Consider the following 13,565-nt stretch of genomic DNA (forward strand, 5'->3'; position numbering starts at 1 on the left):
TGTGACATCCTTTGTTAACTGATGAGGCAGGACATAATCCATTTCTCCTAGTGTGGTTCATTATATTCATGAGTCAGAATAGACAAGGAGCAGTGATAGAACTCAATAGACAGTTGATAAATTCAGTATCTTTCCCAATTAAACACATAATAAATAAGGAACAGAAAGATGACGTGTGTGTGCTCACTCATGTCCGACTCTTTATGACTCTCTGGATGATAGCCTGTCTGCCTCTCTGTCCGTGGGATTTTTCAGGCAAGACTACTGGAATGGGTTGCCATTTTCTCTTCCAGGGGATCTTTCCCACCCAGGGATCAAACCCACATCTTTTGTTGTCTTCTGCATTAGCAGAGAGATTCTTTACCCCTAAGCCATCGGGGAAGTCCTTCAAGATTATAGTGTTCTAGCACCAGCTAGGGGCAAACGCTTGTCATCCCGAGTTAAAGACTGAATGCCCTTTTTCTCGTCCAATGCAAGAGCAAGAGTGAAAACTGCATTATTTGTAGGTGATATTATTGTTAAAATAGAAATTTCAGAGACATCAGTTGATAAGCTATTAAAACTATAAGACATTTTCAGTGGGGTAGTACACAAGATAAATACATACAGCATTCCATGGCTTGTATGTACGTTACACACATTTACATTTGAAATATCCATTGATTGATATTTAAGTCGTCTTCAAGTTTTTACTATTTCAAAAAATGTAGCAATAAACATTCTTGTACAGACCATTTATGTACATTTATTCATTTACCTCCTTGAAATTAGCTCCTAGAAATGGCATTGTTCAATAAAAGATTATGGAAATTTCATATTGCCAAACTATGGGGCAGGGATCGTTATTTAACCTTTTTTTTTTTTCCACTTTATTTTTTGTCAAGTGGCTAACCAGTGCCCCAGTATTACTTACTGAATAATCCATTCTTTCCTCACCACTTTGTAACAGAGTTACTATACATATTGTATTGAAGGATATCTGTATATCCTATATTTCATAGTAAGTAAAAAAAGTCAGATTCTAAATCTGTAGGTATCCTTGGACAAATAAAAAATTGTAACCTGTGGAGTTATATAAAAGCTCAGAAGTATCTTTAAGTTTTTTTCCTTTTTTTTTTTTTTTTTTGACGTGGACCATTTTTAAAGTCTTTGCTGAATTGTTATAATAGTGCTTCTGCTGTTTACATTTTCGTTTTTTGGAGGAGGGGCTTGTAGGATCTTAGCTCCCTGACAAAGGCTAAGCATTGGAAGGTGAATCCTTAACCACCTGACTGCCAAGGAAATCCCTCAGAAGGACCTTAAATTGTTTCGTTTCCTACGGGCAGATAGTACTTCTTTGCCTAGAAAATCCTTCCCCTCTTGTAGCTCATTTTACCTAGGTAACTTCAATAGGAGGGCATCCTATTTAAGCCTTAGCTTAAATTTCTTGGTGGGTGTGGGGTAGGGGGGCTCGACTTAGTGGATAGGCAGACACCTTGTCCTAGGTAAGCATTCTTTCAAAGAATTCTGTACTTGCCATACTACGTACAAACCATCCTGCACGTTCTTACTTATCTAAATTATACCTTATTGTTTCTCTGGACCCCAAGCTCTATGAGGGCTGCATACCGATCAGTCTTACTCACTCTGGAGCCTAGCACAGTGCCTGGCAAAGAACCTTCACTAACTGAGCACTTACTGTTTGCCAAATACCGCGCTAGGTGCTTTTAACAACCTCACTACACCCTTGCTAAGTCACTTCAGTCGTGTCCGACTCTGGGCGACCCCATAGACGGCAGCCCGCCAGGCTCCTCTGTCCCTGGGATTCTCCAGGCAAGAACACTGGAGTGGGTTGCCATTTCCTTCACCAATGCATGAAAGTGAAAAGTGAAAGTGAAGTCGCTCAGTCGTGTCCGACTCGTAGTGACCCCATGGACTGCAGCCTACCAGGCTCCTCCATCCATGGGATTTTCTAGGCAAGAGTACTGGAGTCGCTTGCCATTGCCTTCTCCGCACTACACCCTTAGATACTATTATCACCTCAGTTCTGAGCGTGAGGAATCCGAGTCTGAGTGTGAAAGCTTGTCCTGGGGGCCATTAATTCCCAGGCCTGTCTACCTCTTGGTCACTACGCGGTGATCAATAAATATAAGAAGGAGAACAGCCAGCGAGGCTTGACCTTCTCTCACAGTGGACGTTACACTGCAGCTGCAGCCCTGGAGGGGCGCTTGGACTGAAAGCTCTTAAAACACCCCAGGACCACTTAGACTCTCGCAGGCCCCGCCCACCCCGCGCCGAGGCCGGAAGGGAGCGTCAGGGGCGGGGCGGGCTTCCGGGGACGGGGCGGGGCCGGCGTTGGTTGGCCGGCTGCAGCCGGAAGTTGGGAGGTTTGGGGTCCGAAGACGCCGGCCTGTAACAGGGGAAAAGGAGGCTTATGAGAAGGTTGCCTCTCCATCCCTTGGCTCCCGGGGACCCTCGGGAAAAACCGAGTGCCCGGACCCTGCGGCCGGCCCCTTCCCCTAGGCTCTCTCCGCTCGATTTCGCCACCGCTATGTGGGAAGCGAATCCGGTGAGTAGCCGGGAGGGATGGGGCGGACCGATGGGCGGGGTTGACGGGAGAGGGCGGGCGGAGTTCCCGGGAACTGCGCCCCCCACACCCCGCACCTCTCCTGGCCCAGCCGGCCGGCTGTTGAGTTCCGAGAACGCGGAGGCCCCGGGTTCTGCGGCTCCGGCAGCGCCTTGCGAACAGTGGAGAAGGCTCGGTGGGTCCCCAGCGTTGGGCAGGCTGTCTGTCCCGTCCCAGTGATTGATTTGGACTCGCTGTGGTTTCTCTGCCCCCCGTCACGCCACACCGTCGTTTTAGACTGCGTTTTGCTGGCTGGCGTCTCCTGGGCCTCGAATCTGTGAGTCTTCGTTAGGCTCAGATGTACTTGCCAGCCCCCCACCTCACCCCTCTCCAAAGCGAAGGGGCTTTCCCCTCGGACTCTCCCCTGAATGGGCCTAAGGGGAACCGCCGGGGCGCCGTTCCCCTTTCTGATGGACAGCCTGCGAAAACTGGGGTGGGAGGGGTGGAGGGGCGAACGTCTGTTCTTAGATTTTTTTTTTTTCCTCCCCCGGATGGACAGAAGTGGTGACCTGGAGCGTTTCCGTTGCAAGTCTTTTTCCCTCCGGTATTCTCATTGTGTCTACATATATTTTTGTTTATTTTGCTTTTGGACCTTAACTTAATATGCAGCTTTAAAAGAGAGGAGTCCGTTTGCCATCTCCTGTTAGAGGCGAAGTCGCCTGGTAACACACATATACTCTGTTTACACCTTTGAGTTAACTGGAAAATGGCAGAATCATGTATCAGCGAATTGTTGGCCAAAATATGTGCAGCTACCCCGTCTACTGAGAGGAATTCCTAAATCTACTTTAATAACCTCGTTTCCATCAATACTACATCTTCCCCATCCCTGGAATATATTTCCAGGTAAATAAGAGAGTTATCAGTAAACTCCCATCTGTTTTTCCCCAGCAGAATCTAGTCTGTTGCTCTGGATTTTTTCGCTGCATGTTGTGGTTCCATCCCAGACCTTCGTGTAATGATGGTCATCATTTAAGACCTTTTTTTTTTTTTTCTCAGACTTAGAATCCTCTAATATAAGGCCACATCAGAGGAAAGTAATTGCTGGGTTTTGATTTTAGCAAAAATAATTGCAGATTGTGAGAATGTATTCTGCTTATATATTCACTTTCGCTGTCATCAGTCAGTTTCATATATTATTATTACATGTGTGTTTGTGTGTATATTCAAGTTTTTATTGGCTGTCCTCTTTCTGGTTTCTCCGTAACACATCTTCACTCATCTAAGTACATGTCTTGCTCAGAGTCACATGTCTTAAATCCTTCATTATGTTGTAAGCTCCACTGGGGCAGAGATTTCTGTCTGTTTTGTTTCCTGTGGCATCCACAGACTAGGGAAGAGAGCCTGGCATATAGTGGGTGCTCAGTAAATGCCTGTTGAATTCACAAAGGCCATTGTATCAACACTGGGAAGACTCCTTTGCTGCATTTTTTTTCTCCTTCTCCATCACGTACAGATCAGAATTCACTGTTGGGTCACTGGTGTGTTTGTGAGGGTTATCGAGGCGCTAGTAAATATCTCCTGTATTTAGTTTGTTATGTCATTATCTCACTTCTTTGGAAGGAATGCTTAGTTTTCTCTGAAATCACCCTAGCAATTTTGCTTGATTTCAGTAGAGCAGACTGACTTTTGTTAATTGTGATGAACTTTCCACCTACAAACCCACATTCTTCTTCTGACCCTTGTGATGCCACTCTAACATGTCTTAATGCTCCTGTGTTTTCTTACTGATACTGTTTTTCTTCCTCTGAGCATGTGAATACTGTCAATAAGGACAGTTTGTGAAGTGGAAGTCGCTCAGTCATGGCCAACTCTTTGCGACCCCATGGACTACATAGTCCATGGAATTTTCCAGGCCAGAATACTGGAGTGGGTAGCTTTCCCTTCTCCAGGAGATCTGCCCAACCCAGGGACTGAACCCAGGTCTATTTTGTATAAATACAGTCAGCATCCTGCATTTGGTTTTCCTCTGGCAATTTGTTAGTTTCTTTTAATAGAAGAAGCATCTGGATTGTCTGTCCAGCTGTGCTCCTGGAGTAAAAATTAATTTTAATGTTTTTCTAAACCAAACACAATTGGGAAGATGAAAAAAAATGCATCCTAAAGATGAATATTTGGGGGGCTCCAAAATCACTGCAGATAGTGGTTGCAGCCATGAAATTAAAAGACGCTTACTCCTTGGAAGAAAAGTTATGACCAACCTAGACAGCATATTGAAAAGCAGAGACATTACTTTGCCAACAAAGGTCCGTCTAGTCAAAGCTATGGTTTTTCCTGTGGTCATATATGGATGTGAGAGTTGGGCTGTGAAGAAAGCTGAGTGCCGAAGAATTGATGCTTTTGAACTATGGTGTTGGAGAAGACTCTTGAGAGTCCCTTGGACTGCAAGGAGATCCAACCAGTCCTTTCTGAAGGAGATCAGCTCTGGGATTTCTTTGGAGGGAATGATGCTGAAGCTGAAACTCCAGTACTTTGGGCACCTCATGCGAAGAGTTGACTCATTGGAAAAGACTCTGATGCTGGGAGGGATTGGGGGCAGGAGGAGAAGGGGACGACCAAGGATGAGATGGCTGGATGGCATCACTGACTCTATGGACGTGAGTCTGAGTGAACTCCGGGAGTTGGTGATGGACAGGGAGGTGTGGCGTGTTGTGATTCATGGGGTCGCAAAGAGTCGGACACGACTGAGCAACTGAACTGAACTGAAAGATAAATACAGATGACTCTGTTACCCACCAGTGTGAATTACTGTTTACCATTTCTTTCCATTGAATGGTATAATAAATTCTACTTTGTGGAGAAAGGCATAGTGAACTGCTTTAATTGAAGACGTCTGCTAGTTTCTCCCTGTATTGTTTTGGTAGTATCCATGACTCTGATATGCCACCTATAATCTGCAAATATATCTCCTCTGGCAAATACACCTCCTGTGTGATACAGTATTCTACTTGTAAGTGTTTTGGGGAGATACTGCACTTGACTCTGGCTGTGGTAATACTAGAAGCAGCCGCCCCCTTCCACCTGGAAAGTCCCCCAGACATGTTTGGAGTGTGGAAAATCACCATGAACTTGCAGCATTTCCTTGGGTGGGGGGAAACCCCACACAAGGAAACCAAGGAGCTATAAATAAACTTTATCTCAGCACACAGTTTTATTTTCCTTTTTCAAGACAGTCATGAGGTTGGTGGTGATTCTGTTCAAGTCTTACCAGCCAGGCACCGACTGAGGCAGACCCGGTTGACAGGCGGCAGGCTCTCAGTTCCAGTGGGGGTTCCTGGCAGTTCTCCACCCACTGGGGGAGGCAGCCCTTGGCCAGTGTCCCCCAGTTTAGGAAAACAGCAAGATCTGCAGAAAGGACTTGGAAGGGGCGCCATCACTGCCTTGATTCTGCATACCCTGATCTTGCCCTGCCTTTTGCTCTCTCTGCCATTGTCTACCCCTCTTTGCTGAAAATAGATTGTCAACATTATGGCAACCCAGTCCAGTACTCTTGCCTGGAAAATCCCATGGGCAGAGGAGCCTGGTAGGCTACAGTCCATGGGGTTGCAAAGAATCGGACACGACTGAGCGACTTCACTTTCACTTTTACATGGGAGGGAGTTCCAGCTTCTCTCTGATGACAGAAAGTGAAAAGTGACAAACGTCTCTTAAGATAACAAATCATCTCTTGCAGCAACAGGGCCTTAGTTCATAAAGAGTGATAAACTCTTGAGAAATTCCTTGTCCCTTGTTAGCTCGGACGGTGAGAATAGTCTAGTGACATAGTGGAGGGAGGAGGAGATGACTCCCCAAGATCAGGCAGGTGGTGAAGCCACGGAACCGTTAGCACCCGTGTCCTCGCTACCTCCATCCTGCCACTTGCGGGAGCCGTGATGATGTTTGTAAGTCAATGCAGGGCTTCACCTGCCAAGCCTCCTTTTCCTCTCTTGTTTTATCATCACAGCTGAGCTGCTTCCAGACTTCTCTCCTTTCTCTGTCCAGCATCTTGAGAGAATAGTCTTACACTTTTGGCCATTCTTACTCAAACCTCAGCTCTGCCAGCCCCGCCTCTGCCCCAGCACCTGGCTTGCTGGGAGGTCACTGAGAGCTTAAGAATCACACAGTGCTCACCTGCACACCTGACCCTCTTCTGTCTTTCTGCAACATTAATGCCACTGGAAGTATTTCTCACAACTTCCTCTCTTTTTTTGGAATTTTCTGGGACTGTACTTCTTTGGATTTCTTTTCCTTCCTGTGATTTATCCTTGAATCCTGATCTTGGCTTAGCTGCACTGCCGCCTTCTGCCCTGAAATGTTCCACCTTCCCCTTGTTCTTGTCTCAGTGCGTCTTTCTGAACTCCTAGGGTTCATATCACTCTGATGGCCGTGCCTGCCCAATGTACACCATTAGTCCTGATCCCCTCTCTGAACTGGGGGATGGACAGGGCTACCAGTTGTCTGTCCAAGAGTTCACAGGTAGTATGTCTAAACCCAGCTCCCTGAGCCATCGAGTCATGATTTGACCCCATCAACAAACACGAGATAAATACCTGCTTACTCCAGACACTAGGAAGGGACCAGTGCAAACCTGGACCACATCAGAGCCTGTCCTCAAGGGCTGGAGGTATAGTTTGAATGGGGCCAGTGTTGCCAGAGGGTGTCTGGGGGACTGGGTAGGTTTAGTGAAGTAACTTAGAGTTTGAGCTAGGTGTCCAAGTCCCAAGATGTGGTCTCATGGAAAGGACAGAGGAAGCAAAATAGCTGAAGCCCGCGAAAGCAAGAGAGAATGACCCGTACAGCTTCAGTGGAGGAGTGACATGGAAGAAGAGCATGGCTGGTGGGTCAAGTCTAGGTGAGGACATCGCAAGAGAATGAGTGTGGAGGGCTGTAGGGGGCGGCAGCTGACATCTGTGGCTGTGTGTGTGGAGTAGGCAGTGCCTTTCATAGACGTACCCTTGGGCTGGAGAGGGGATGGAGGTAGGGTGGGTTCCTCGCAGGGAAAATGTAGACAGTGTAGTGTCTATGCAGACATGTTCTCAAGATCAGCATCCACTCGGGGTTTGGTAGCAGCAACTGAGAGCCGCTTCCAGACTTCTCTCCTTTCTCTGTCCAGCGTCTTGAGAGAATAGTCTTACACTTCTTGTCATTCTTACTCAAACTTCAGCTCCCCCAGCCATTCCTCTGCCCTAGCACCTGACTTGCTGGGAGGTCACTGAGAACTTTGGCATTGTATTGGCATTCTCTATAATTGTTCTGGCAGTGGGTTTAGCTGAGCTTAGAGAGGCATGTGACGTGTGCGGTGTTTGGGGGCTGGGGGCAACACTGACTATTTTTAAGGGGTCCTCCGGTACTTCTGTGAGGTGGGGCCTTGTAAATTACTGTCCTTTTGTTTATTGATGAGACAAAGGCTCAACCTTAGGTGCACTTTCTGAATATAGGCAGCCCAGTTTTCAACACAGAGCTTTCTGGCCCCAGAACAGGTGCTCTTCCCATTCCACTTGGGATGTAGGATTTAGAGTGAGTATAAAAGACCCTGTGGGGAGGGCTGCAGGGAACCAGAGCTAAAGGAAGGGCTCCTGAACTGCAGAAAACCCTTGTGATGACATCTCTGGGGATTCAGGACTTTTCTAGTGATGCCACCCATGAGCAGGAGGAGAAAGACAACGCAGCCCTCCTGGGATTGGCACTGCGGGCACCGCACAGGGCTTGGGGTGAGTCTGATGTCACGGCAGATCACAGAGTTGGGGACAAAGCTGGGAGTGTGTGTTCGTGGTTGAGGCCTGAAGGGATGGCGTGGGGTGGTTCACCGAGGGAGCCCCACCTGGCCTGGTGCTCACGCAGGGTGTTGAGGCCTTTGGCACGTGCAGCTTCCCCTCCCAGAGTTAGACTTGCTTTGGAAATAAGGTCTGTGCAGTGAGGCAGACATTACACCGATAACTGCACCGTAGCATTCAACTCCAACCATAGTAGGGGCTCTGGAAGAAAAAGCGCAGTGGGATGTGTAACAGGAGGGGCTAGTGCTGGACGCAGAGATCCGGTCAGGCCACCCAGTGAGAGCTCCTTCTGCAGAGATCTGAGGGACTGAGCAAGGGTTAGCCAGGGACAGTCATCATGGGAGGGGAAGAGGGCTGTTCAGACAGCAGAAATGCCCCAAGTGAAGGCCCCGAGGCAGGAAGGCGCTTGAGAGAGAAGCTGTCTGTGGCTGGAACGCCGGGAACCAGGGGTCCGGCCGGTAGGTCATTAGGAATAGGCCACATGTGGATTTGTGGCACCTGTTTAGGATTTGACGTTTACCCTTGGAGGAGGGGTTTTGCAAAGATCATTCTGGCTGCTGTGGGGAAAATGAGTTCTGTGTTAAGAGAGTGTGCGAGGCGGAGTGATGGGCTGCCAAAGATCTCCACATCCTGGTCACCAGAAAGTGTGACTCTTGGCAGGTCACAGAGCAAAGGGGAGTTAAGATTGCCAGTCAGCTGACTAACAGTGGGGAGTGTGTCTTGAATTGTACAGGTGTACGCAGTGTCATCATCACTGGGTCCTTAAAAGCAGAAGATGGCGATAGGAGTGAGTCAGGGAGCGTGAGGCTGGAGGCAGAGCCACAGATGTGCGTCGTTGCTGACTGGAGGTGGACTAAGGGAGCCATAAGCAAGCAGTGCGATTGGCTTTTAGAAGTGGAAAAGCGGAGGAAATTGAGCCCCCCGACAGCCTCCAGATAGGAACCAAGCCCACCTTAATTTTAGCCTGTGAGGCCCACATCAGACCGCAACAGATTTGTGAGATGAGAAAGTATGTTCTTTTAAGCCACTGAGTTGGTGGTGGTTTGTTCTGGCAGCGACTGGAACTTACACGGATGGACGTCTGAAGGACCGTGGGGAGGCACTTAGGGAGCTGTAGTGTGTGGTCCAGGGTTGAGGAGAGCAGGGTGGATCAACCCAGGTCAACCCAGTTGCCAAATTGACACACTTATAATATCAGATAACTGTAGGATTCAACCAGCCAGGATGTTTGGAAGATGGGAGCAAGTGGATTCTTGGATTGCTTCAGTCTCTGGAAAGTATCTGTTCCTGTTCTCTTGTGACACTGGTTGTGTTCTTTATATATTCACAATACTAAGGTCAGTCTTACTCTCTAATGAGTCAGGAAAACCATCAGATTCTTGGAAGAAATCAGAGCCTAGCAATTGAGACATTTCCAGCATAGTTTGGTGACTTTGTGAAGTCTGGTATTGTATTCTCAGCATTAAAATTTGGGGTAAAAAAAGCTTTAGGGATATTTTGGCCTTGTACTAGTAGGTTGCCATTATTTACGATGCTGACTAGTCAGCATCACTTCCTTAGGCCTCTGGAAATCAAGCATGACCATAGGCTTAATCCGTATCACGAAGAAGTGTTTTTAATCTCATCCCTACCTTCAGCAACTCTTGTCAGCACTTTTATCCTTGGCAGCCGGTAAGTCAGGTGCGAAGAGGACTCTTACAGACACTGCCATTTCTTCCTTCAGCATCTGAAAGCACATGCTCTGAGGTGGCAGGATTTGCTGGTATTTGGTTTTCACTTTTTCCTTCCACAGCCAGTTACAGTCGGGAGGCGCATCGCTGCCTTCTGAGTGTCCCAGATGTTTAAGCATCATTTAGGAACCCAGCAGCACATCTCCTTGCTGTTTGTATAGCTTGAGCTCTTTTTGTTGTGAATAGATTGCACCTTTTCCAGCCCACATCACAGCCCACAAAAGTATCATTGCCTGAATGAAAGCCAACTTCACTTGTACCATGAGTTCCCATCAGTAAACAGAACAGAAGGCTGTCGAGTTTTCCTACCCTGTTACGTACTACATGTACTGCAAGAATGGATTTGTATTTTCTCTCTAGTAGTCTGTTCAATTTTAAAACTAAATACATGTTGAAACACTCAAGTGATAACAGTCACTCTGCTGTATCATTTGCCATTGATAAGATGTGACTTCCAACAGAGTAATTTAATAAAGAAATTTTGTCAGTAACTTGTTTTTTTTTGGGGGGGGGCACAGCAGTTAAATTGGGCGTTAAATTTGGATTGACAGGTTCTCAGCAATATCAAGACTTTTACTCATTTTAGCTAGGTAATGCCTGTTTAGCCTGAGTTCCTCTGTATCCTTATCAACAAAGCAGTTTGATTTGGGCTCTGTTTGAAAATTGTGTAGAAGTTTATTTGTTTTTACACCATTATATTTGCTGAACACCAGCTTATATGAACTGATTAACACAGACTGAACATAGGCATTATGGTAAGAAAATAAAGGATTTTTGTGAAAATCATTATTAATCTTATATTTCAACTTTGCAAACTGCATGTGAACAGATTTCTTCCTTCACCTTTTTTCCCCTGAAAATGCCCCTGAACTACTTCCTAATTCTTAAGGACCATGTTTTAAAGATGCTAAGGAAGACAAAAAGGGACTAGGACCAAGCACCAGGAACCTGTGAAGTTATAGCATGAATAGACGTAAAGTTGCAAACGGTTGAGGATCATGACCAGAAATCTGAGATGATTTGGAGAGTGTGATTCCACGAAAACTGAGAAAACAGTAATTTAGATTAACGGGTAAAATGTCACTGAGAGATTAAATAAGATAAGGTCTGATCAAGGTGCACAGGACTGAGCACAGCTCACTGGAGGTCCTGGCGAGCGCCCGTGCGCATGCGCGTGCCTGTGACAGTGGTAGGAGGTGCTGGGCCAGAAGCCGGAAAACCTAAGTTAGAGTAGCGTTTAGCGTGCCTGGAAAGGGAGCCAATGAGCACAGTGTGTGTAGACACACAGTTATAGTTAGTAAGCCTCCACAGGAGATGAGGCGGAATCCCCAAAGCACTCAGCTGAAAAGAAGATTGAAAAAAAAGATGAAAAGGGGACAAAGACCAGGGGACAAGTAAAAAGCAAATAGCAAGGTGATAAACCTAACCAACCAATAATAATAAATAATACGCCAAACATCCCAGTTAGAAGGCAGATTGTCAGATTGGATTAAAAAGCAAAACCCAACTGTAAATTGTCCACGGGTAACACACATGGGAAATGAAGACACAAGTAGGATAAAACTAAATGGAAAGAGATACACAGTGCTAACTCTAGTTGAGACAAAGAGCGGTATATTAATATTACAGTAGGTCTCAGTGATAATGGTATTATTAGTTACAAAGAATGCCGTATCCTAATGATAAAGAAGTCAGTTCATCAGAAACAGCCTTAAACATTTATACACCCAATAACAGTATCAAGATACATGGAACAAAACTAATAAAACTGTAAGGAGAAATAGACAAATCCCAGTTGGAGATTTTAATACTCCTGTCTCAATAATTGATGGAATAAGTACTTAGGAATGGGCAAGGGTAATGAAGACTTGAGCAACAGAATCAACATCAGCTTCACATAATCAATGTTTATAGACCATTAATTACATCCAACAACTGCTGAATACACATTTCTCTTTTAACTACACAGAGAATATTTAGCAAGATAGATCATATTTCTGGGCCATGAAAGGAGTCTAAATACATTTAAAAGAATTTGGGTCATAGGTATACTCTCTGAGTGAAATGGAATTAAATTAGAATTCAGTACACAAAAGATCTGTAAAATCCACGAGTATTGGTAAGTAAATAGTAACCTTACAAAACCCATTGATTAAATAAATAAGGAAAAATAGAACATGAAAACCTATCTAATTTGTGGTATGCTGCTAAGCATTACTCAGAGGGTAATTTATAGATGCTTATATATATACATACATATATATATGTATATATATGTATATATATATATAAAGTCACAAATCAGTGACCCCAGCTTCCTCCTTAAGAAATGAGAAAAAGAAGAGCAAATTAAACTAAAGCAGGAAGAAGGAGATAAAGTTTCGAGTGAAAATCACGAAAATGTAACAACAGAGAAAATGAAACCAGAAGAAAAAATAGAAAAAGGGGATACAGATTACCAATATTGAGAATGAGACAGACAGTATCACTACATATTCTACAAATGTGAAAGGATAGTAAGGGGGTGTTATGAACAACTGAATGTCAATTAGTGTGATGACTGAGATAAAATTGACATGTTCTAAGACACAAATTACCAAAGCATGCTCAAGAAATAGATCACACAAGTAGCCCAATATTTACTAAAGAATTTAAATTTGTAGAAGAAACTTACCCACAAAGAAAACTGCAGGTGTAGTTGCTTGCCAGTGATTTTTATAAACATTTAAGAAAGAAATAATACCAATTTTGCTTAGACTTTCAGAAAATTGAAGTTAAGGTAATACTTCACCACTCATTCTATGAAACTGTCACCATGCCAATACCAAAACCAGTCAAAGATGCTATAAGACAACTACAGATCAACATCCCTAATGAATGTGGATGCAAACATTCTAAATAAAATTTTAGCAAATCAGACCTAATAATATATAAGGTTAATGCATCATTACCAAGTGGTATTTATCCCCCAAATTCAAGGTTTGTTTAATATCTGAATAGCAATCAGTATGTGTTAGTCACTCAGTCATGTCTGACTCTTTGTGACCCCATGGACTGGCCCACCATGTGCACTTCTGTGCATGGGATTCTTCAGGGAGAATATTGGAGTGGGTAGCCATTCTCTTCAAGGGATCTTCCTGACCCAGGGATCAAACCCAGGTCTCCTGCATTGCAGGCAGATTCTTTACAATCTGAGCCATCAGGGAAGCCCAGAAATCAGTATAACTCATCTGCAAATACCCTAAAATGAAAAATAATATGATTTATTTCAATGCATGCAGAAAACGCATTTGACAAAATCCAGCATCTCTTCCTGATACAAGGTCTGAGCTGCCTAGGACCAGAAGAAAACATGCTCAGCCTGAGAAAGGTTATATAGTTCAGTTCAGTTGCTCAGTCGTGTCCGACTCTTTGCGACCCCATGAATTGCAGCACGCCAGGTCTCCCTGTCCATCACCAATTCCTGGAGTTGACTCA

General features: G+C 45.1%; 1 protein-coding gene across 4 annotated transcripts in view; it reads left to right on the plus strand.

The window, feature by feature from the left end:
* The window catches only part of PARP11 (poly(ADP-ribose) polymerase family member 11), a 34,939-nt gene continuing 23,645 nt past the window's right edge, over nt 2,272–13,565 (plus strand). The window contains exon 1 of one of the 4 annotated variants that reach the window (XM_018048616.1): nt 2,272–2,548. Coding sequence is in view for 1 of the 4 variants with exons in the window: in XM_018048617.1 (XP_017904106.1) it covers nt 2,414–2,548 (135 nt within the window). In the remaining 3 variants the exon portion in view is untranslated. The remainder of the gene's footprint in view (nt 2,549–13,565) is intronic. The other 3 variants (XM_018048617.1, XM_018048619.1, XM_018048618.1) reach the window with 3 other exon arrangements.

The sequence above is a fragment of the Capra hircus genome, chromosome 5 (genome assembly GCF_001704415.2).
Source record: "Capra hircus breed San Clemente chromosome 5, ASM170441v1, whole genome shotgun sequence".
In the NCBI taxonomy this organism is placed as follows: domain Eukaryota; kingdom Metazoa; phylum Chordata; class Mammalia; order Artiodactyla; family Bovidae; genus Capra; species Capra hircus.